Raw genomic sequence first — 23,534 nt, 5'->3', positions numbered from 1 at the left:
CTGAAAAACAATTCGGGAGCCCACCATGTAATAGTGACCCTATTTGCACACTCGACAAATGTAAACACAATTATGAACTCAAATCTGACGTGCACATACCTGCGCTTTCTACGAATCACTCATAAACCGCACACACTGGACTTGCTTGCGGCGGCGATAATCTCTGAGCCAGCTTCCTGGTAGTAGAGAGCCCGTTGTAACCGTCACAACCGATTCGTATATCCCAGCAGTGAAACCTGTGCTTACCAATATCACAGTCACCAGCACAACCCGGTTCGAAACCAAAACAAGCCACGAAACAAAGAAGAAGGAGCCGCAAAAGCGAAATAAACTTGAAACGCCAGCATCAGTTAATGGCGATTACAATCTGAGGAGAATGGCGTCTGGTGCGGCTTCCCCGATTCTCACTTTGAAAGGAACTGACTTGAATTGGATCCTGGATGGGATTGGATTGGATAATGCAGTTGCTTTACGTATGATAAACCAACGTGATTTCTACGTGTACACTTTGCAGGTGAAATCCTGAAGTTAAACTTGTGCAAAAACAACGTTGTTCGTTCTACGTTTTCGGTTACGTTAAATTCCAGCGTAAGTATCAACGCTGTCATAACGTGCTCCATTCAACTGCTGGTATATGAGTGTTGAATCAACGTTAAATTCCTGCATTACAATTCGCACGATGAAATTTTACGTAAAATCTGCGTGAAATTGATGTTCTCAATTCACGTTTCACATTGTTCAACGATATTCAACGTGGATTTTACATTCTGTCAACTATGTGTGTTGACTGGGAACCCTCCACGCGAACAGTAACATCGAAGCGTTACAGAGACGTGCCACAGAATCTGGCCCCAGTCTGGTCACATCACCTCTTTTCAGTGCAACTAAGGGACTGTCCTCTCACACAGCGGTAGAAAATAACGCTCTTTTTCTTTCATTTTTGCACCCCCCCTCCCCAACTACTATAAACCGCTAGAACACAGCGCTTGTCAGAGATTAGCTCCCGTCAACTCTTTCAGCGCTCATTTCTAGCGCTCGTATATGACGGCTAATCAAGAGAGTGCCTTACCTATGATGTCATGAAAGCTATGGGGTTGTTTTGCTTCTTGGTTTTGCGGAGTGGCGTTGGTGTACTGATCGTGTCAGAGTACTGGAACTGGGGACACTATCCACGTGTAACGGAGCGCTGAAATTTTGCTGCCGTGCAGATTTTGGTGCGTACTAACTGCACTCAGACGTTGCTATACCAGCGACTTCCTGTGCGAAAGGCCATCCTCTGTGAGCGGCATGCGTTAACACTTTCTCTCCCCTGTTGTTTCGCTTGTTTGGCCAGCACGACAATACGGCCTCCTTCCGTCAGCATTCTAAGGTATCGAGAAAAGACGTGGGCTCGAGCCGCGAGTCCCTATTTCGAAAGCCTCGGCCATAGCTGTACCTCGGCCGTTCAGCACAGGTTGAGTTGGCAAAGGTTCTTACATTGGCGCAGTCGGAAAGCGAAAATGTGTGCGGACACCACGGCCTATATGGTCCGAAACTACGACGACATCCTAGGGCTGTGCCTATGACATCACGACGACATCCCTAAGCCGATGAGAGCAAACAGGCTCGAACCGGCCGTCTCCCTTCACTTAGGCGTTCTAATGATCACCGTTGAGGGTGACAAAGTAGTGCATACCTGCTCTTCACTTTTAGGGCGTGGGCAGTGCTATTTTTGAAACGTGATGTGGGCAAGCTTGCGCTTGTCCCATCCTACAGTTGGCAATAAAACTACGACGCTGCACCGTTGGGGAAGAGAAACGCATCCAGACGAGAACAGCCTACTTAGCTACGTGGCGTCGAAGCTCAATTTATAGACGTGGGTTCTATATTTTGCCAGCTCCGGAACCGTAAAGATTAACATGAAGCTTGATGACATTGACCACTTGGTTCGCGTACCTCGGAAGGCTGAGCAAGCGAACGGGGTGACCTCACCGGGCAACGTAGACATAGCAACCGACCGTCCTTCGTTTCTTGGAACGACAACAAGTACAACTTGCACAACAAGAGGCCCTGGTTGACCTCGTTCGAAGCATATGTCCGCTCGCGAGAAGCCCTCTCGCGCTTTTATGAAGCCCGATTCGTTTGATGGTACATCGTGCTTGGAGTCACGGATTTCTTCCTATGAGCAAGCGTTCCAACACAATTCGTGGCTAACAGACGAGGCCAAAGCTAACAACGTAAGAACTTTCCCTGTCGGTGCCCCGAAGTATATACTGGTATGACGTTCGCCTCCTCGAAAACCAAAATGCCCCTTGGGAATCCTGGAGGAAAAGCGTTCTGCTGTCGTTTGGCGAAATGCAAGTGGGATGGCACAATGTCCCATAAGTATGTTCGCGGACGGTTTGGCGGCTACGAGTTCGAAAAATTACAACTTGCTGAGTCATACCTTCCTCCATCATCTGTTGTCGCTCTCCTCGTACATGGTCTCCCTACGCGTGTACAACAGATGGTAAAAATTGGGGGACCAAAGCAAGCAGAAGAGCCCCTGCATGGCCTACGAGGCATTGGTGACGGGGGAACCACTCACGGGGATCAACTATACTCACGCAGACGCGTCTCTACGCTGTTCACTTCTCCCAATGGACAACGGATGCAGAGTTTAAGACAGAACAAAACTGCTACCTAGTACCTACCAAGGAACATCAGCAACAGTGCGCGATTTTTCTGATGATGTACAACGACAACAACAAAAAAGAAAAACAGTGTCAGTTTCGACCCGCACAAAGAATGTGAAACTGTATGTGTAACTCCTCTCGAATAAATTAATTTACATCGACGTACCCCTGTACAACCGTCCAACCCGTGCCGTAGTGGACAGCGGTTCTTCGGTCACTTTCGGGAATGGTCGACTTCTCGACTCACAGCTTATCTGCGGATGGACGCAGGTGGTAGTGGACGGACAATACGCGTCAATGGACTTGACGGGAGTTCAAAATTGCTGGACGCGAGTCACCATAACAGTCTCCGGTGAAGATCTCCAATGGTCTACAGTCATCGGTGAAGTGGACCACGACGTCCTGTCGTCGCGGTCAGATATGAAGCGCTTGAAGCTGAACGTTTATTGCGACGACACAACAGTATATGTCACAGACGACCTTCTTCGATGCTCCTTTCCATCTCATCATCAGCCTCTCAGAGCAGATATGAACATGCAAGGTGTCTGCCAACCTGGAAAGCCTGGAAAACAGGGAATTGTCAGGGAATCTTGATGTGACTGGAAAAGTCAGGGGATTAGTCAGGGAGTTTGGCCAAAAAGCAGCTGAAGCGGGGGAAATCGCAGACAAGTGCTGTGCTGACCTGTGGCTGAGCGGCGATGCCGCAGCAACATTGCCGCGAGTAGCAGTTCGACAATACGACAAGCTCTCAGGTAGAAAAGTAGGGTAGCCTCACTAATATCCTTAATAAATGGTCGGTTTTATGGGGGATCTGTATCAAAATGTAGGAGCAGGCACCAAGTTCCCGTTTGTTTTTGTCAGGGAATTTGCTTGAAATAGTCAGTGAGAAACCAAGACGAGTCAGGGAATTTGAAGGCTGCAATTTGGTAGACACCCTGAATACGGTTGAAGGACATACAGCAAACCTATCCACAGTTAATTTCCTTGTCTAGTTTCCCTTGTGTGACCTCAGTACCTCAGGTTCCTTTGAGGTCTCCCTTCAACTCCGCGTACTGATCTTTGTCCCATCCTACCGTTGGCAATACGAGTGATCTTACGCGGTGGAGGGAGGCGAAAAGGAGCCGGTCCTTCATATTTGGAGAAGGGACCCTTGATAACGCGGTCCGCCCCTGGGTGGGCCGTGTCTTTGAATGGTACGGCCGATGTATAACAAGGTCGTGGGGGCAGCACCGCTTGCGGTGCTGTTCCGGGAAATAATTTTTCTTTCGCTTTTCTCCTTACGTGACACGACAATTGTTCGTCGTAAGCTGTATAACCTGTCCCGTGACAAAAAGAACTGGCTCAGGAGAGAACTGCAAACAGTGTTTGATGCCGGGATTATTCGCCCGTCAACGCCACCGTTTACCTGCCCCATCAACAAAGCCGCTGAGGCTGACGGCTCCTCAATCGATAGACAGACATCTTTCCGTTCTCTACGCCCAACATAGACGATATCATCAACGACACCAGAGGAGAGCACTGTACCTTCGTGCATAGACCTGTTCAAAGGGTTTTGGCAAGATCGTCCATGTCTACATTGATGACGTCTTCACTTACTCCGGATCCTCGGAGTAACACCATGCGCACCTGCACCTTGTCTTACAATCATTAAGTAAAGCACGTCTATACATCAACGTCAAACAAAAAAGCGTTTGCTTCCAGCCTAGTGTCGCGTAGTCTTTCTGGGCAGGAAGATCGATTGAACGACAAAAAGTACCTAGGACGAGTCGGTTCAGAAAATCAAGAACATGAACAAGTCACACGACGTGAATCCACTCGTGAGTTTTCCTCGGCCTCCCAGGCCAGTTTCGAGCATTCATCCGAGATTATGCAACAAGAACGACGTGACAATGAAAAAATGGCTAAGAAGCAAGCGAGCTGGTGAAGATGATGCATAATGTAAAACCCAGGGTATTTGTCCAAACTATTTTGGAGGTACATTTACTATAGGCACCAATCTTTGTGCCTGCTCGCTTTTGCTGTGATCTCTAACAATGAATATTCCCCGGAGCGGACCTTTAAAGGGGTTGTGAAACCACATGCAACCCACTAAATCTATGACATCGTTTCTCACGTTGTAGTCCCTGGAGCCAACGCGCAAAGTCCCACATTCCTCAATCGAACGGTTTTTTTTCTTTTTCTTTTTTTACTATTGGGCTTTCAAAACGGCAATTCTTTCAAGCCACCGTCGACTATGGCGCGGAACAGCGCCAAGACACATTGACAGACGAGCAGGAAGTGACGTTTTAGGTGTGCGCACTTGCCCAAAGTTCCCGAAGGTCACCGTACTGAAGCCTTTGCCCGCTAGCAGTCTCCCTCTTTACAACCGCTTACGTCGTCATAGAAACGGAAAACAATACGCTTCCTTTCTCCAACATGAAACGTCATTCCAAAAACGGTCGAGGAGGTTAAGAGCTGAGGGCGATGGAAGAGCTCGCCCAGCGCGCGGCCTTCGTAGTGCCACAGGTTGGTAACGCGGGATCGCAGAGACATTGTGTTTTGATGCACATGTTCAGTACACATAGATCAATATTTCCGAGGATCAACAAAAGTTTGGAAATGGTTTCAGTACCTCTTTAAGGTTGCAAACAAACTATCATAGTTCACGATCAATACCACACCAAAATGTCGAAACATCACCTTGTCAACTCGTAGAGAGCAATGGGGTAGAGTGAATGAGTGAGGGGAATCAGGTGGCCGCGAGGGCGTGTGGCGAACATACCCTCAACTCTGTCAACATTTCACATGGCCGCGAATGGAGACGTGAAAGACGATGTTGAGTCGTGTGATGTGTGTCAGAGAGTAAAACCACCAGGTACCACCAAAGGTACCACCAGAGAGCCGACAAATGACGTTGCCATTACACTCCTCAGTTCCCTTCGAAGTCATTCATCTCGACTTTGCCGAAACCGAAAAGAACTCCGGAGGAGTCAGAAAAATCTGGCATTAAAGAAACATACCGTCGACGAGCATACCCGGCTAATCAACACCCGTCGAAGTGGAGAAGATGCGACAAGTATAATCGCTATGCTTGAGAAGGATATTTTCAAAAGCGCCTAGCAACATGGACGACCCAAGACAGGAACGTTGAACTCAAGCTCACAGCCCCACACCACCCCGCGACAAAAGGAATGGTCGATTGCCATTCGCGATGTGAAAATTCCTTCACATGTTGGAAGTCGTGGCGTTGGGGGCGGTGACGCACCATCACAATCGCTCACATAACAAAGAGATAGGTTGTACGCCTTATTAAGGCGTTAGCATTATAGTTGCCTGTTTTGCTCTCTATTGTCACTCCCCCATTCTCGACGCGAACTGACACCCTCGACATCGCCGATGCCATACATTGCCGTACACTGAAAAAAGAAGAAAAAAAAGCACAAGACGCCACACGAAATCCAACAACAACAACTTCCATAATCCATCTACAGAAACTTTTCAGTCAAGTGCCGGTATTTAGGTACTTTATTAGAGAAGCAATATCAGCCCAAAAAAGTATCCAGAGACAGAACGTGTTTCATTTATTGAACTCGTCATTTTACGCTCAGCAACGTGCACGGTTTTTGGACCTTCATTCAGAGAAGCGTTCTCCAAAAGGGACATTTTTTCTTGGGATTCATTGGCGATTCCGGAGGACAGTTAAACACTTCGCCAAAGTGTTCAGAACTCATGAGAGGAACATTGCACCTCTCGTCAGAGCGAGGATGAGTCTTCCCCGGGACAGGCTTTCCACACCACATCAGGCACCAAGCCACGTAGAAGAGCTGATCACTCGTCAACCCATTCAGTTGTCCCAGACGAACAGGCGATGTTTCCAAAGCTTTCCTGTGCACCTTCAGCAATGACCCTCTGCCCATCGTATCCGCTAGGTACTCGCCCGGGTAATCCGCGTAGTGTCTTGCCTTTGGAGCGTTCTCGATGCTGACGTTGTGACACTGAATGAGGTTAGCGTACGCTCGGTTACTCGCTTCAGAAAACCAGTCTGTTCTGTTTCCCGTACCGTCGTATTTTTTTCCGGTAGTGTCGAAGCCGTGCATAATTTCGTGTGTCAGTATCCCGCCCAGCGCACCGTAGTTCAATTCAGGTGCTCCTCCATAAGTGAAAATTGGACGGACCATTAAGCCTGGAGGAATATAAATCACGTTGTATAACGCGTTGTACGCCGCGTTTGCAGAATAGATCGGTATCGAGGCTGTGAAGCGAGCTACGACGGACGCATTGAGGCCATCTTTGTTCCTCAACAGGTCAATAGCACTTGACGTTAGATGCTCTACCATCTTCATGACGTTCGAAACGTAACTGTCGGTCATGTCTGGGACATTGCTCAAATATGCGTCAGCCGCTTTTTCTGATGAAACACCAAAAGGGTAACCTATACGTTTGTGTAACTGCGATAGCTTTTTTAAGGCCCCCTTCCGCGTAGAATTGTCGAGCCAACTCGATGTCCTGAAAGACGTTTCGATCCCAAGCAGGATATCATTCGTCATCCGCTCTACAATATCTACTGTTGACTGGTTTACCTTCTCTAACAACGTCTTCATCGGCGCTACAATCCTGAATAAATATAAGACGTATCTTAGGCATATCTCGGCTCTCCAACTGGCCTTCTGATTTGCCGTGTTCACTCCAGATACATTGTAAAGGTACCACGTTGTTCTCCATGCAAAAAATGTTCGAATGTCTTCGGTGCTGATCAATGCTTTGCTGCCAAATAAATTATAGAGGAGATGTATATCGTATAATGTCATTTCAATTCGATATCTTCCGGGGAAAAGCGACTTTGACCATTTTTGTAGGCTCTTTCTCCACCTCTCGCATAGTCCCTGGTCTTTGCCGGCAAAGTAATCGATGTTAGACATTCCAAATCTGTAACTCTTGTCACTGTACGTCCGGTTGCTGGAGACGGCGTACACTTCGTCTTCCGCTTGTAGAACACGATCTACAACCTCGTCGTCGAGATTTAAACCTTCGAATACCCAGTGTAACACGTTTTGATAAATTTTTCTGCGTTCCGTTGCACTGCGAGGCTTAACCGAGCGAAACGAGTCGAAATGAGGAGATACACGAACGTCGAGATAGATGTCGTTCCGGCTCCGTGATGGTGCTAAAGTCATGATGTATATCACCGAATATCCTTCAACCAGAAACCTCACTTGCATATCAAGCGGTTCAAAGTTCAATTCTTGTGTCAATGACAAGCCTAACTTCCTTAGAATTTCATGTATTCCTGGCTTGCTTGACTGTGGATCTTCGAGACACGATTGATACAACTTGACTGCTTTCTGAGAGGCGCTTTGTCTTTGAGCCGGAGGAGAGGCATTTTTCAACCACATCTCAATCGCTCGCCTATTCTGGTGGGTCACGTAAAATAGCATGTTTGATGTCCCCTTAAAATGCTTCATAGCACCGGCGCAGACATAGGTAAAAAAATTATCGCATGGATTCTTTGTCGTGTCGACAGACATACTGACCAGCCAGCGCATGTAGTTGCAGTCGTCGGTGCCACATAGTGTTTGCCTTTCATGGTCCTCCTCGTCGTCTTCTGAGGATGGGGTTGCAAGAGCCTGACTTGTCTTTCGTGCTGTAGAAATCCTGAATTCGTCGTCCTCTGTATAACTACCACCCACAGGCGGTTGACCTCTTTGATGGAACGCTATGATGGCGACACCAGCTCCAAATGCCAGAGCTCCTAGAGCGTAGAGTACTAGCGCGAGTAGCCCGTGTTCGATAGAGATTGTCTGTTTTCTTTCGTCTGCCACTGGCTCCTGTTCGCGTTCAAGCTCCTGGAAGAACAGAAAAAACACATTTCCTCGTTTTTCAAGTTATGTCTAAATAAACTATGCACATCTTTCTTGTTCACAATGCGCACGATGTATGACGATTGCCCAATATACGGGGCGCCCCAGAAAACGTGTCCCTGAATTTTAATAATAATAATAAAAAAAACTACGGCACATAGATTCATGCGGTCAATGGCATTTGTTCTTGCTAGGTTTTTGCTACCTCCTGATTTGCATGTCATACAACCTAAGTTTAATTATGTCAATTTTTACGAACTGTACTCTGAAATTTCCCGAGTAAAGGTCACTTTTTTACCCCACCACTGTGAAGAGCGTGCTGAATTTACTCAAATTAATGACAGTTGACAGGAATATTGGGGAGCTATCGTATCGGAAAAAAATAGCCGAAAATCATGCTGTACGGAGCTCGCAGAGGATAGCGCGCGCAAAGCCCACACCGGCATGGTAGGAAGAGACAGACATAGCTTATCGCGTCCGGCTTCGGCTGCGACCAAACTTTCCCTCTCCCAATTTCAGGAACTGTCACTTTTTCTACTATCATTCTGTGGGCTGGGTTTCCAAGCTCCCATCGTCGGACTGACAGCGATTGCGGATTGCTCAGACGGATTGCGCTCAAAAAGTCCTCGCGCGTTCCACTCAAGCGCCCCGAGAACCATGATGTTCGATGATTTTCCCCGATGGGATAGATCCTGAATATCACAGTCAATTATTGTGAATTTGAGGAAATTCGGACACGGTTCTCACTGCGACGTTCGCCGCCAGTAGAGCGTTTATTGGAACGACGTCACGGCAACGGGAGGTTGGTTGAAGGTTGCGAGCAACGCGGGACTAGAGTGGTTCAAACGGCGCGGTCATGCGACGGACAAGGCAGAGTTACGTATAGGAAGTAATTTCCCATTCTACGAGAACTCCCCAAACCGTTTCCAAGCGTACGCGCAAGTGGAGGAGCATGCCCGACACACTTTTTTGTACAAAAGTTTAGAAAAAGTAGCCCGTTGGAAATTTCGGTCATCCGGGAATGAAATGCTTAATACAAACGACATGTCACAATTGCTGCCGTCCCATGCTTTTAACGCGCAGCTGACACATATTAATCTGATGGATTCGCTACTGATTTGCACAGAAGGTCCACTCTCTTAAAGGGACCATGAAGAGGTCCCAAAAGCCTCTGGAAACATATGTAATGCATCGCTAGCCGCTAGTCCATTCATCATGTGGTCTATGAGCTCAACATTCCGTGGAATTACGGATATATTAACTAAAAACCAGGACCAAGAAAACGCGACTGCTTCGACGCCAACGCTGCCGGCACGACCGAGAAACTGGCTATGACGTCAAAAGCAGGTGACCTTGGCCACTCGCGTGCTAGCCTGATGCAACCTCGGTGTGAGCAAAGGATGCAAATGACGCCAGTCCGCTTACAGCAGGGGGGAGTCGGACGACCGGTCGACGCTTTTTGTTTGTTTGTTTGTTTCGCGCGTGAACTACGTCCGTGTTGAATGAAATGGTAAAAGTAGGGTATATTTCAGATAATAGCCATCGGACGTAGTTCCGTAAACGGGCTTATGGCTTTCTCTTAAAGAAAAAGCAATAAAAAATGTGAAAACAACAAAACGTCCGCCATATTGGAAAAGCACACAGACTGCACAGACGATCGGCGGGCGAAAGAACGGAAGTTAATTCATACCGGAAGCAAGACAGCGCCCCCTTCTTGCTAAATGACCGGAAGCAAAAGGCGCGAAATCCGATCACAGCGGACGCAGAAAACGCTTCGTCGCTTCGTACTCTGCATAGAAATCTCAAGGAGTATGCTAGAAGGAAACCTCCGAAACTGGGACATACGTGCGAGGGGAGCGCCATATTGAATCAGCTACTGTTGCCGTGGCGCATGCAAAAAAATATATATATATTTGACAAAATGTATACGACATTAGCGTAATATATACAGGTTTGGACTAAAATCATCACCTCAAGAGCACACCAAATTCGTTTTCTGATAGGCCATTCGTGACAAATGCCATCTTCCAGCAGGCTGTGATGAGTGCTCAGTATTACATATTTCTCGCATTATGCATATATCAACCACAATAACTCTTATTTTCCTTTTTCGGTGTTTTACTCACTGACAAGCTCTCCAGGTGCACATCGCTGATCCAACATAAATCTACAACGCGTTAAACACAAAACCTGACCTGACCTGACCTTGGTGACAGTTGCACAGTCTAGGTGAACACAGCCTCCAACAGGCGAAATAAGTAAAAGCCTGGCCTGACCTAACCTTGATGACGGTTGTACAGTCTACGCGAACACAGCCTCCAATGGATGAAATACGCAAACACCTGGCCCCTGGGCTAACCTAACCTTGGTGACGGTTGCACAGTCTACGCGAACAAAGCCTCCAACGGGTGACATACGTAAAAACCTGGCCTGACATAACCTCGGTGACGGTTTCACAGTCTCCGTGAACAGTGTCCAACAAGCGAAATATGTAAAATCATGGACCAAACCTTACACTGCAGTCACGGATGCTCTACATGAACAGTCTGCAATAGCGCACATTCCCCATTTTTCTTTTCATCTTAACACTTCCTCCACTGTCAAGACATCATAACCTGTATCTTGTGAAATGAAACGTTTTGAAAATCCTTTTGGATCCAGGTTTGCAAATCTCAAACACCTTTTCTGTCACCACTGCTTCACCTGTTTTGCTCCCCATGTGGCTTCAGTCACCACTTCTCCGCCTTACTAAAATGACGGCCTCCACCTCTGTTAGGCTTAGCAAGGCCGTCGCTGTACAGGGTGTGTGCAGAAAAACGTGACCCGAATTTTCTAATGTAACTCGTTGTCTACTTACCCGAGGAACTTCCGGTGGCGTACGATGGCGTATTTATGCGTGCGAAAGCTACAAAAAATTCTGGAAGCCATACTCAGCGTAAAAAAATAAACAGAGCGCGAAAACATCGACTTCCATGCATTAGAATAGGGCAGTCATGACAGTGCATGGTAGTGCATGGCGGTCTCAGGAGAGTTATGTGCAGGCACCGCTAGGGGTACTACCGAGGAGCATCCCATGTGGGACATCGTTTCGATTTCTGCACCGATAGCTCCCCTAGCGGTACTTGAACACAACTGCCTTGCGTCCGCCATGTTGCCCTATTCTGATGCACGGAGGCCAAAGTTTTCGTTGCTCTGTCTACTTTCTAAGCTGAGTATGGCTTCCACGCTGTTTCTGCAGATTTCGCACGCATAAATGCACCATCGTGCGCCACCGGCAGTTCGTTATAGTTAGGTAGACAACAAGGTATGTGCCTAAAGGCGGGTCATGTTTTTCCGCACACGGCCTGTAGATGACCGTCTTCAAATGGTATTTTACAAACGCGCATAAACAATTTTCTTCCTGCACTTGTTCATAATCCTTGAATTTTCCTATCCGCTATATCACCCTCGTTCACTTCAAAGTGTTATTTAACTTTCAAACGCGCTGGCTAATTCTTAAAATCTATAAGCCTGTTTACGGAACTACACCCTAGGCCTCCATGCGAGCCCTTTTTTTTTAAAATCTCTTCACGGGAATCTCCCTTTATGCCACGGCGTTCGCATTATAACTCTCACTGCATGACGTTCACGAAGCTCTACACACAATCTGAGGCCCAGGAACTCACCGACATCACATCGGGGTTTGCCATGTTTGACCGGTGGCTCATAACGTCGGCGCAGGTGATGGCGGGACAAGCTGCTTCTTTCCCTCAAGATGGACACGGAACAGGAGCTCATTTCACGTGACACGAGGGTCGTCCTTGGTGTCCTCTTCTTCACGGGCCTAGGCAAATATTGGCCACTAAAAGCGGTCCTAGCTTTCTGCAGCTATAAAATATCTTGCTTCTGTGCTAAAATATGAGAAATTTCGCGTTTTTCTGCGACAAAAATTACAGATAATACTGGTCCGACTCAGACACAATAGTCCTGCCCAGTAGCAACCCTCCACGCAAAAGGTAACATCGAACCCCACCACTAGCCTCGGCTATGGGACCACACAATGTTCTGCAAATGTTAATTTGGCATGAATTTTGAATAAAATATGAAATATGAACCGTTATATAGACGTGCCACGGAGTCTGTCCGCAGTCTGGTGATATCACCTATTTTGAGTGCAACTATAAGGCACTGTTCTCTCACACAGCGCAAGAAAACAACTTTTCTTTTGTTTTTTAATGCACTAGCATTATAGTCCTGATACGCAAAAATCGCGCAAGGGTCTGTCTGTAGTCCTGGCACGCCGCGCATGCGCGGTGAGCGGAGAGGGAAGGAAAGGGCGCGTCTAGAGTGCGACGCGCAACACTGCGCCAGCTTTGGTGGCGCGCTCACGCAGACACGACTGAACCTGTCGACCTCTTCTTCTTCTTCTTCTTAGGGGGTGAGTGAGGTGAGCCAAAGTTCTTGACACAGCTGCACTGCGCCGCTCAGCAAACCGCTCATTTCTTGCGCTCGTATATGATGGCCAATGACATCACGAAAGCTATTAACAAGCCTGACCTCGTGATCTTGTAGTTTTTTTGTACTCTCAAATGAGACACAATAAACGTATCACTATCACTATGGGATTGTTTTGCTTCCTGGTTTTGTGGAGTCGCGTTAGTGTCCAGATCGTGTCAGAGTACGGCAACTGAGAACACCATCCACACGTAACGGAGCGCTGAAACAAACGCAGCGAACAAGCGATGCGAACAAATGGCACTCAAACGTTGCTATACTAGCGACTTCCTATGAGAAAGGCAACATTGCTTTTCGAATCCGCGTCCTGACAGGTCTACCATCACTAATGGGCAAACCACTCACCATACACAGGCTACTATCACTAGAAATGGACAAGAGAGTTGAACTCTCATTGAGTTCAGTCACGTCATATCACGATCCTATTTGGCATTTTTTTGTTGTTCAATGACACGTTTTTTCTAGGACACCCAGTATACTACACGGGCAGGCGAGACCACTTTACTCCTCTAGTGTACAAAATAGCGCGTGGCATATTGTCACGTAACTCAACGTAACATGTACTTTGCAAAATTTTTCCACCTTTTTCTCGAGTTCCGAAGCATCAGTCCGCGTTAAAGCTAAGCCCGACCGAGGTGCTTATGGAAGCCACTTCAATACTACAGAAGCGCTACTTCAGACTTGAGTATACTCCCAAGAACATAATGAAACTAAGAATAATTTGAAAGCTAAATTATCCACACAGAAAGCAGAATCCGTCCGCAGAAAATGGTACCGTTTCATTTCAGCAGTACACAAGCCAGTAGAGCATGCGGAAAACGCCATTTAAGTACTTTATGAGAAAATATCACGGTACTTCCAAACGTACCGAAACATAAACAAGCACTTTCCTTCATTGAACTGTTCATTTTACGCTCAGCAACGTGCACGGTTTCTGAACCTTCATTCAGAGAAGCGTTCTCCAAAAGGGACATTTTTTCTTCGGATTCATTGGCGATTCCGGAGGACAGTTAAACACTTCGCCAAAGTGTTCAGAACTCATGAGAGGAACATTGCACCTTTCGTCAGAGCGAGGATGAGTCTTATCTGGAAGAGGCTCTCCACACCACATCAGGCACCAAGCCACGTAGAAGAGCTGGTCACTCGTCAACCCCTTCAGTTGTCCCAGACTCACAGGCGATTTTTTAAAAGCTTTCCTGTACACCTTCAGTATTGACCCTCTGCCCATCGTATCCGCTAGGTACTCGGCCGGGTAATCCGCGTAGTGTCTTGCCTTTGGGGCGTTCTCGATGCTGACGTTGTGACACTGAATGAGGTTAGCGTACGCTCGGTTACTGGCTTCAGAAAACCAGCCTGTTCTTTTTCCTGTACCGTCGTATTTTTTTCCAGTATTGTCGTAGCCGTGCATAATTTCGTGTGTCAGTATCCCGCCCAGCGCACCGTAGTTCAATGCAGGTGCTCCGCCATCAGTGAAAATTGGCCGGACCATTATGCCTGGAGGAATATAAATCACGTTGCTTAGCGCATTGTACGCCGCGTTTGCCGAATACATCGGTATGAAGGCTATCAAGCGAGTCATGATGGACGCGCTGAGGACGTCTTTACTCCTCAACATATCAATAGCAGTGGACGTTTGATGCTCTATCACCTTAACGACGTTCGAAACGTAACTGTCGGTCATGTCTGGGACATTGCTCAAATATGCGTCAGCCGCTTTTTCCGATGAAATACCAAGAGGGTAACCGATACTCTTGTGTAACTGAGATATCTTTTTTAAGGCCCCCTTTCGTGTAGGACCGTCGAGCCAGTTCGATGTTCTGAATGACGTTTCGATCCCAAGCAGAATATTATTCGTCATCCGTTCTACAGTATCTACTGTTGACTGGTTTACCTTCTCTAACAACGTCTTCATCGGCGCTACAATCTTCAATAAATATAAGACGTCAGTTAGGCATTTGTCGGCTACCTCACTGGCCTTCTCATTTGCCATGGTTACTCCAGATATATTATAGAGGTACCACGTTGTTCTCCATGCAAAAAATGTCCGGATGTCTTTGGTGCTTATCAATGCTTTGCTGCCAAATAAATTATAGAGTAGGTGTATATCGTTTAAAGTCATCTGAATTTGATATCTTCCGGGGAAGAGCGACTTTGACCATTTTTGTAGACTCTTTTTCCACCGTTCGGATAGTCCCCGGTCTTTGCCGGCAAAATAATCGATGTTAGACATTCCAAATCTGTAACGTTTGTCTCCGTACGCCTGGTTGCTGGAGACGACGTACACTTCGTCTTCCGCTTGTAGAACGTCATCCATAACCTTGTCGTCGAGATTTAAACCTTCGAATACCCAGTGTAACACCTTTTGATAAATTATTCTGCGTTCCGTTGCACTACCAGGCTTAACCGAGCGAAACGAATCAAAAATAGTAGATACACGAATGTCGAGGAAGATGTCGTTCTGGCTGCGAGACGGTGCTGGAGTCATGGTGTATATCGCCGAATGTCCTTCAAACAGAAACCTCACTTGCATATCAAGCGGTTCAAAGTTCAATTCTTCTGTCAATGACAAGCCTAAATTTCCTAGAATTTGATATATTCCTGGCTTGCTTGATTGCGGATCTTCGAGACACGATTGATACAACTTGACTGCTTTCTGGAAAGCGCTCTGTCTTTGAGCCGGAGGAGAGGCGTTTTTGAACCACATCTCAATCGCTTGCATATTCTGGAGGGTCACGAAATATAGCATGTTTGGTACCCCTTTGAAATGCTCCATAGCACCGGCGCAGACATAGGTAAAAAAATTATCGCATGGATTCTTTGCCGTGTCGACAGACATACTGATCAGCCAGCGCATGTAGTTGCAGTCGTCGGTGCCACATAGTGTTTTTCTTTCATAGACCTCTTCGTCATCTTCTGGGGATGGAGTTGCACGAGTCCTCAGTTCGTTGTCCTCTGTGTAATTCGCAGGTGTTCTATCCACAGGCGGTCGGTCTTTTCGATGGAAGATTATGATGGCGATACCAGCTCCAAGTGCCAGTGCTCCTATAGCGAAGAGTACTATTATGAATAGCCCTTGTTCGATAGCGCTTGTTCCTTCTCTTTTCTCTGCCACTGGCTCCTGTTCACGTTCAAACTCCTAGAAGGACACAAAAACACATTTGCTCGTCATTCCCAACAATCTGTGCCAAAACGTAAAGCACACTCCACCACATTCGCCTGGGCATCAGGGGAAGCTTGAAGGACAGGCCCCATAGAAATACATGTATTCGGCAGACAATGTTGCCTATAATTGTGTAATGAAGGACGGCAAAGTTCTCCCGGATATGTAGTGAAGGGTTCATGGTGACTACCTTCACAAAAATTGATGGCGATAGCACCATTCGTCTTGGTTCCCCAATGACTATCGCTAACACATTGATCTCTATGGGGGAAAAGGTGACCTCTAGGGAACCTTAAGTCCCAGAATCCGGGAGAACTTTTTCATAACGCGAATAACGTGGGAGATATCGGCTGCAGAAGTAGCTCCCCTCACGTGCATGCATTCGACAACTTCAGTTCCGACATTCAGGGAACCGACAGTTCCGATGGTACGTGGAGATTGTTTGGATGACAGGTACATTAGGATATGTAGACTTGAAATCTTGGAGAACTTTTTTACAGCGCGTGTCACGAAGGAGATACAGGCTATAGCAGTGGACCTCGCAACCTGATTTTGACAACTTGTGCGACATGACTACCGGAATCTATGGAAGCTGCTTGCGTGGCGTTATTCTGACATAATATGGCCGAGTGGTCAGTTAAAGTGGATCTTACTGTGGACTATTGTCCAAGAAAAGGCTGTTGTTGGTGGTCAACTATACGCTGCGGGCAATGCTGGATACACGGAATACACAAATAAATAGTTTTACGGGTACAACTGCATTTTTCGAGAGAGACATGCGAGGTGCGGGTCGGTAGTTATTCACTACTTATCGGTCGATTTCTGTTGCTCGCCCCTCAGGGTCAGCGATACCATGGCGTCCACGAGCATGCGAAAATATCTGCGTTACTTGAACAACTTCAAGCATGAACAATGTGCTCCCGGTGCCGCGACGGTCACTGAGGGACAGTGTCTAAGTTGACGGTGTTGAAAGCCTTCGGTGACTTATCCAGCGTAACAACAAGTGTTGCGAGTGTTTCGATGTCCAAACACGCCGTTGTACGCGATACTGTCAAGTTGAAACGAAGACAACGGGACAGTTGACAAGATAAAAATTTGAAGCTTGTAACGTGTTAGCTAAGAAGTGTCTGCCACCTAAATCAGTAATATGCATCATTGCACTCCATTATTCAGTACATTTGACCTAATTAGGCTGAGAGAAATCTACAAAGTGAGGAAAATGCCTTTTTTTACTTCAAGTAGAAAGTTCAAGATTTCGGTCACACCGTTTCACTAATAAGTATGCGGTTTTCGGAAGTTTCGGAAAATTTAACACTGCCGCTGACAATCGCCGCTCATCCGGCGTGCTGATTTTTCAGCTTCCAGCATGATAAGGCGAAAATAGCCTGCTGGTTTCCGCCAAGAGATAAGCTTGTGAAGGTGAAAAAGGCGATAGCACTGTGTTCTAGCTGCGGGCTCCTCTCTCACTGATGCTTCCTTTAGCCGATCGTGTGCCATCGCGCGAAGCCGGCAGCTGCGATGACAGAAAATCTGAAAGTGCATTGCTGAGAGGCGTGAGGTTTCAGGTGTGGAACATTGATAGTAAGAGAGTTGAAAGCCCTTGAAAAATGTTACTAAGTCTGCCAATTTATCCAGCGGAAATAAATAATTCGGCTGATAATAGCTTATGCACACCAGCGGTCTGTATCGCAAATAGAACTTGGCATCACGCAACCAGGTTACAACTTTTACCTCATGCATTCTTTTCTTTTCTGTAAAATACTAAGTTTTAACTAGTGTACGGGCGTCCTCATCACCGTCAGGAATGAAACTAGTTTCAACTTATGTTAATTTAATACATCCTATTAACACAGACAACTGTCCTGTCGTACGCTCTTCAACGCACAGCGTTCTACACAGCACTCTGCATAACAGACATGGCATGAACTTCACAGGGAGGGTCATGAAAAGTCAAACTCCACCTCCTATACTTTCTGCTCGAGAATTGGAGCGATTCGGTGGCGGGTACGGATTGTATGCGCACGCCGTCCCCGGGAGGGACGTGAAGGCATGCGCCCGGTGTGTGAGGTTTCACGCACGCTAAAGAACCCTCCGGTGGGCGAAATTAATCCACAGACCGAGCACTATGGCGTCGCTCATGATCGCAGTTCTCACGCGACGTAAACCTGGAATTATTTTTATTAATTTTTTTACACTACTTTCGTGGCACCTTGAAAAAGTAACCTCGGGAAATCGCTTCCTAAAACGATCATCTATACACTATGAACGCATGTATACACCAAGCTTCGTCCGTCGTCTTCTTCGCTTCTTCTTCGGCACCCGCTTCCGTTGTATCCAGTAACACACACAATTACAAAAACAAAGAAATAAATAGTGATACTATTTTTAAATATTTTAAGCAGCAGTAACATTTTTACTTGAAAAGCTGCGACAAGCAGTCGGTATCAAATGTCTGTTTTCTTTTTTTTTTTTCCCTGTCTTCTACTTTAGGAAGGTAAGCGGAATGCCAACAGCTTTCATTGCTACTATCAGTCTATCCTAAGGCCTAGCTACCCTGCACAGCCCGTGAGTGTATACAGGGTGTCCCAGAAAACGTGTCATTGAATTATAATAAAAAAACTACACCACCTAGAGTCATGCGGTCAATGGCATTTGTTCTTACTGGGTTTTTGCCACCTCCTCGTGTGAATGTCGTGTAACGTAAGTTTAATTATGTAAATTTTTGCGAGCTTAAGTCGGAAATTTGCCTAGTAAAGCTCACTTTTTTACCTCACCAATGTGAAGAGCGTGTCTAATTTAGTCAAATTAATGGTAACTGACAGGGATATTCAGGAGCTATCCCATCGGAAAAAATAGCCGAACATCATGCTCTACGGAGGTCGCACAGAATAGCGCACGATGAATTTTTCAGCGCAATCTTTGTCAGTCCGACGAAAGAAGGTTGGAAACCCAGCCCTCCCTGACATCGCAGAAAGAGATAAAACAGGAACGGCTTATCACGTCCGACTTTCGCTGGGATAATGCTTTCCCTCTCCAATTTTAGGAACTGTTACTTTTTTCTACTATCACTCTGTGGGCTGGCTTCGAAACCTCCTTTCGTCGCACTGAGAACGATTGCGCTCAAAAAGTCATCGCGCGCTATGGTCCGGTGCTCCGAAAAGCATGATATTCGGCTATTTTTTCCGATGGGATAGCTCGTGAATATCACTGAATTATCATGCATTTGAGTGAATTCGGCACGCTCTTCATATTGGTGGGGTAAAAAAGTGACATTTACTTGGCAAATTTCCGAGTTCAGTTCGCAAATATTTACATAATTAAACCTGGAGTACATGACATTCACATTAGGGGGTGGCAAAAACCTAATAAGAACAAATGCTGCTGACCGCATGATTCTAGGTGGTGTGGTTTTTTCATTATAATTCAATGACACGTTTTCTGGGACACCCTGTAGGTGACGCCAAATCAAGTTCCTGTCAGATTGTTGGTCATGTTTTCAAGTTATAGCAAATTATGTAGATTTTATGTAGATGCAGACGTCAGACGACAGGCGGAATGTCAGTTACGAAACTGGCGCTTAGCTAAAGGACCTTTGGCGTCTGTGCAAGACGGCAGCTGAAATTACCTTTAGTGGAAACTGGCATCTGACGCAGTGTGAACTATATCTGAAACTAGCGGAGATTGCTAGCGGCCTTTAGAGCGCTAAAGGCGAAGCCTCGTCACCAGCGCGCTGGCAATTCAGACTTGTACGTATCTTGAGTACGTACTCAAAATACAGTATTTTAAATACGTTTCCGGTGTTTTGGTACTCTACTCAATACCTTTTGCGACAAGTATTTTTAAAGTATTTAAAATACTCTTTGCAGTATTTGCTACTCAGTACTCAAGACACATTTGATCCTCGGCAAGCCGTATTCAGCACACTGCACACGGCAAGCCGTATTCCCCACCGTGTCCAGATTTTCAGCTGCCTTCTTCCTTTATTTTTTGTGGAATTCGTGCATCTGGCACAATACAGGCGGGTCCCACGCTTGGCCTTGCTTGTCAACAGAGGTGGGCACCCGCACGAGGGCGCGCGAGGATGAGGGTTTCCTCACCCTCACCTTACGATATTTGAGGTGAGGTGAGGTGAGGGCCAGTTTTTCTGGTGATGTTTGAGGTGGGGTGAGGAAAATCTTCAAAATATTTTGAGGTGAGATGAGGTGAGAAAAACATATTTTTAAAATTTTTGAGGTGAGGTGAGGAAAATTTTCAATTTTTCTAGGTGAGGTGAGAAAATTTTCCAAAAAAATTTGAGGTGAGATGAGGTGAGGAAAACTTTAGGAACGCGCACTTTGTGAAGACTTTTTACGCGCGTACACGGGATATATTTCCTTTTTGCACCTTGCGTCTCTCACCTGGGCGGGGACTGTCCTCCTCTCTCACCGGTGATACGCGCAACTTTTACGCGTATAACAATCGTTCCACGAAGTATTTTCTGTGATTGGTTAGGTCAAATCTGCCAGCTAAAAAAAAACGTTATATTGACTAAGCAATTTCACGAGTTCATTGGCAGTCACTCAAAGCCAACGCGACTTTACTGATGAAGATTCTTCAATCCCTGCGAATGTCACATCGAATACACAAGTAGCTTGAAAAAATTGAGGTGAGGTGAGGAAAAGTCCCAAAAACTCATCTGAGGTGAGGTGAGGTGAGGAAAAATTTCAAACCATTTTTTGAGGTGAGGAAAATTTTTAAAACAATTTTGAGGTGAGGTGAGGAAAAAATTTCAAAAATTTTGAGGTGAGGTGAGGAAAATTTTTCTCCCAGAAAACTGAGGTGAGGGCGAGGCTCGTGAGGACAAACGCCCACCTCTGCTTGTCAATAGCCCGACCCCTTCGTCAGAAAATGGTTACTATTCATATTGCAAGGTGAATCCCCCCGGGGATTAGGTACAAGAAAATCCCGGCATTTATCTCATTGGTCACCAAAGTAATAAACACGCGCCAGAAGCTGAAAGACCCGAGCTAACATACAGTAGGGATTACGAAGTTTTGAGTCAGAACATATCACGAAAGTTCACCAAACATTACTTAACACCAAGTACTTGGAAATAAAATATACTGATTGCTGGATAGGCTACATGGGGCTTGATCAGAATGAATTCTAACACTTGACAGTAAACCATAGCTTAAACTACACTGATTCGGACACAGGGGCCAACACAAACCAAATTGAGTCGCAGTGGAGGCCTCATCATAAATGACAGCGTGGGGTAGCATTTGCAAAGTTTCTATGCGCTGTGATTGCAGGCGCAACAATAAGGAGACATTTGATAAAACTTTGCACGACATTAGCGTAATATATACAGGTTTGGACTAAAATCATCACCTCAAGAGCACACCAAATTCGTTTTCTGATAGGCCATTCGTGACAAATGCCATCTTCCAGCAGGCTGTGATGAGTGCTCAGTGTTACGATATTTCTCACATTATGCAATATATAAACCACAATAACTCTTATTTTCCTTTTTCGGTGCTTTACTCACTGACAAGCTCTCCAGGTGCACATTGCTGATCCAACATAAATCTGCAACGCGTTAAACACAAAACCTGACCTGACCTAACCTTGGTGTCAGTTGCACAGTCTAGGTGAACACAGCCTCCAACAGGCGAAATAAGTAAAAGCCTGGCATGACCTAACATTGATGACGGTTGTACTGTCTACGCGAACAAAGCCTCCAACGGGTGACATACGTAAAAACCTGGCCTGACCTAACCTCGGTGACGGTTTCACAGTCTCCGTGAACAGTGTCCAACAAGCGAAATATGTAAAATCATGGACCAAACCTTACACTGCAGTCACTGATGCTCTACATGAACAGTCTGCAATAGCGCACATTCCCCATTTTTCTTTTCATCTTAACACTTCCTCCACTGTCAAGACATCATAACCTGTATCTTGTGAAATGAAACGTTTTGAAAATCCTTTTGGATCCAGGTTTGCAAATCTCAAACACCTTTTCTGTCACCACTGCTTCACCTGTTTTGCTTCCCATGTGGCCTCAGTCACCACTTCTCCGCCTTACTAAAATGGCGGCCTCCACCTCTGTTAGGCTTAGCAAGGCCGTCGCTGTACAGGGTGTGTGCAGAAAAACGTGACCCGAATTTTTTAATGTAACTCGTTGTCTACTTACCCGAGGAACTTCCGGTGGCGTACGATGGCGTATTTATGCGTGCGAAAGCTACAAAAAATTCGGGAAGCCATACTCAGCGTAAAAAAATAAACAGAGCGCGCAAACTCTATCTATGTCTTGCTAACTTTCTGTCTTGCTCTTCTAACTCTTGCTCTGTCTATTTTCTAAGCTGAGTATAGCTTCCACGCTTTTTCTGCAGATTTCGCACGCATAAATGCACCATCGTGCGCCACCGGTAGTTCGTTAGTTAGGTAGACAACAAGGTATGTGCCTAAAGGCGGGTCATGTTTTTCTGCACATGGCCTGTAGATGAGCGCCTTCAAATGGTATTTTACAAACGCGCATAAACAATTTTCTTCCTGCACTTGTTCATAATCCTTGAATTTTCCTATCCGCTATATCACCCTCGTTCACTTCAAAGTGTTATTTAACTTTCAAACGCGCTGGCTAATTCTTAAAATATATAAGCCTGTCTACGGAACTACACCTTAGGCCTCCATGTGAGCCCTTTTTTTTTAAAAATCTCTTCACGGGAATCTCCCTTTATGCCACGGCGTTCGCAATATAACTCTCACTGCATGACGTTCACGAAGCTCTACACACAATCTGAGGCCCAGGAACTCACCGACATCACATCGTGGTTTGCCATGTTTGACTGGTGGCTCTAACGACGGCTCATAACGACGGCGCAGGTGACGGCGGGACAAGCGGCTTCTTCTTCTTCTTCTTCCACCACTAGGAACAGTGGCCACCAGCCACACAGGGCGGACACGGAACAGGAGCTCATTTCACGTGACACGAGGGTCGTCCTTGGTGTCCTCTTCTTCACGGGCCTAGGCAGATATTGGCCACTAAAAGCGGTCCTAGCTTTCTGCAGCTATAAAATATCTTGCTTCTGTGCTAAAATATGAGAAATTTCGCGTTTTTCTGCGACAAAAATTACAGATAATACTGGTCCGACTCAGACACAATAGTCCTGCCCAGTAGCAACCCTCCACGCAAAAGGTAACATCGAACCCCACCACTAGCCTCGGCTATTGGACCACACAATCTTCTGCAAATGTTAATTTGGCATGAATTTTGAATAAAATATGAAATATGAACCGTTACATAGACGTGCCAGGAGAGTCTGTCAGCAGTCTGGTGATATAATCTATTTTCAGTGCAACTATAAGGGACTGTTCTCTCACACAGCGCAAGAAAACAACTTTTCT

General features: G+C 46.2%; 2 protein-coding genes across 2 annotated transcripts; both read right to left on the bottom strand.

The window, feature by feature from the left end:
* Window positions 1–6,191: 6,191 nt before the first annotated feature.
* On the bottom strand, window positions 6,192–12,257 carry LOC135374803 (membrane metallo-endopeptidase-like 1). Its single transcript, XM_064607732.1, has 2 exons — window positions 12,157–12,257; window positions 6,192–8,476 (listed from the first exon to the last, which is right to left on the bottom strand). The coding sequence occupies exons 1-2, from the start codon at window positions 12,196–12,198 to the stop codon at window positions 6,269–6,271; spliced, it is 2,250 nt and encodes a 749-aa protein (XP_064463802.1). The 5' UTR covers window positions 12,199–12,257; the 3' UTR covers window positions 6,192–6,268.
* Window positions 12,258–13,869: 1,612 nt separating this feature from the next.
* LOC135374707 (neprilysin-1-like) lies at window positions 13,870–23,107 on the bottom strand. The gene is made up of 2 exons (XM_064607626.1): window positions 22,946–23,107; window positions 13,870–16,121 (listed from the first exon to the last, which is right to left on the bottom strand). The coding sequence occupies exons 1-2, from the start codon at window positions 22,967–22,969 to the stop codon at window positions 13,932–13,934; spliced, it is 2,214 nt and encodes a 737-aa protein (XP_064463696.1). The 5' UTR covers window positions 22,970–23,107; the 3' UTR covers window positions 13,870–13,931.
* Window positions 23,108–23,534: the final 427 nt, after the last annotated feature.

Source organism: Ornithodoros turicata, unplaced genomic scaffold, assembly GCF_037126465.1.
Source record: "Ornithodoros turicata isolate Travis unplaced genomic scaffold, ASM3712646v1 ctg00000746.1, whole genome shotgun sequence".
Lineage (NCBI taxonomy): Eukaryota > Metazoa > Arthropoda > Arachnida > Ixodida > Argasidae > Ornithodoros > Ornithodoros turicata.
The sequence above is the reverse complement of the archived record's forward strand: the minus strand, read 5'-3'. Positions and strand labels throughout refer to the sequence as shown.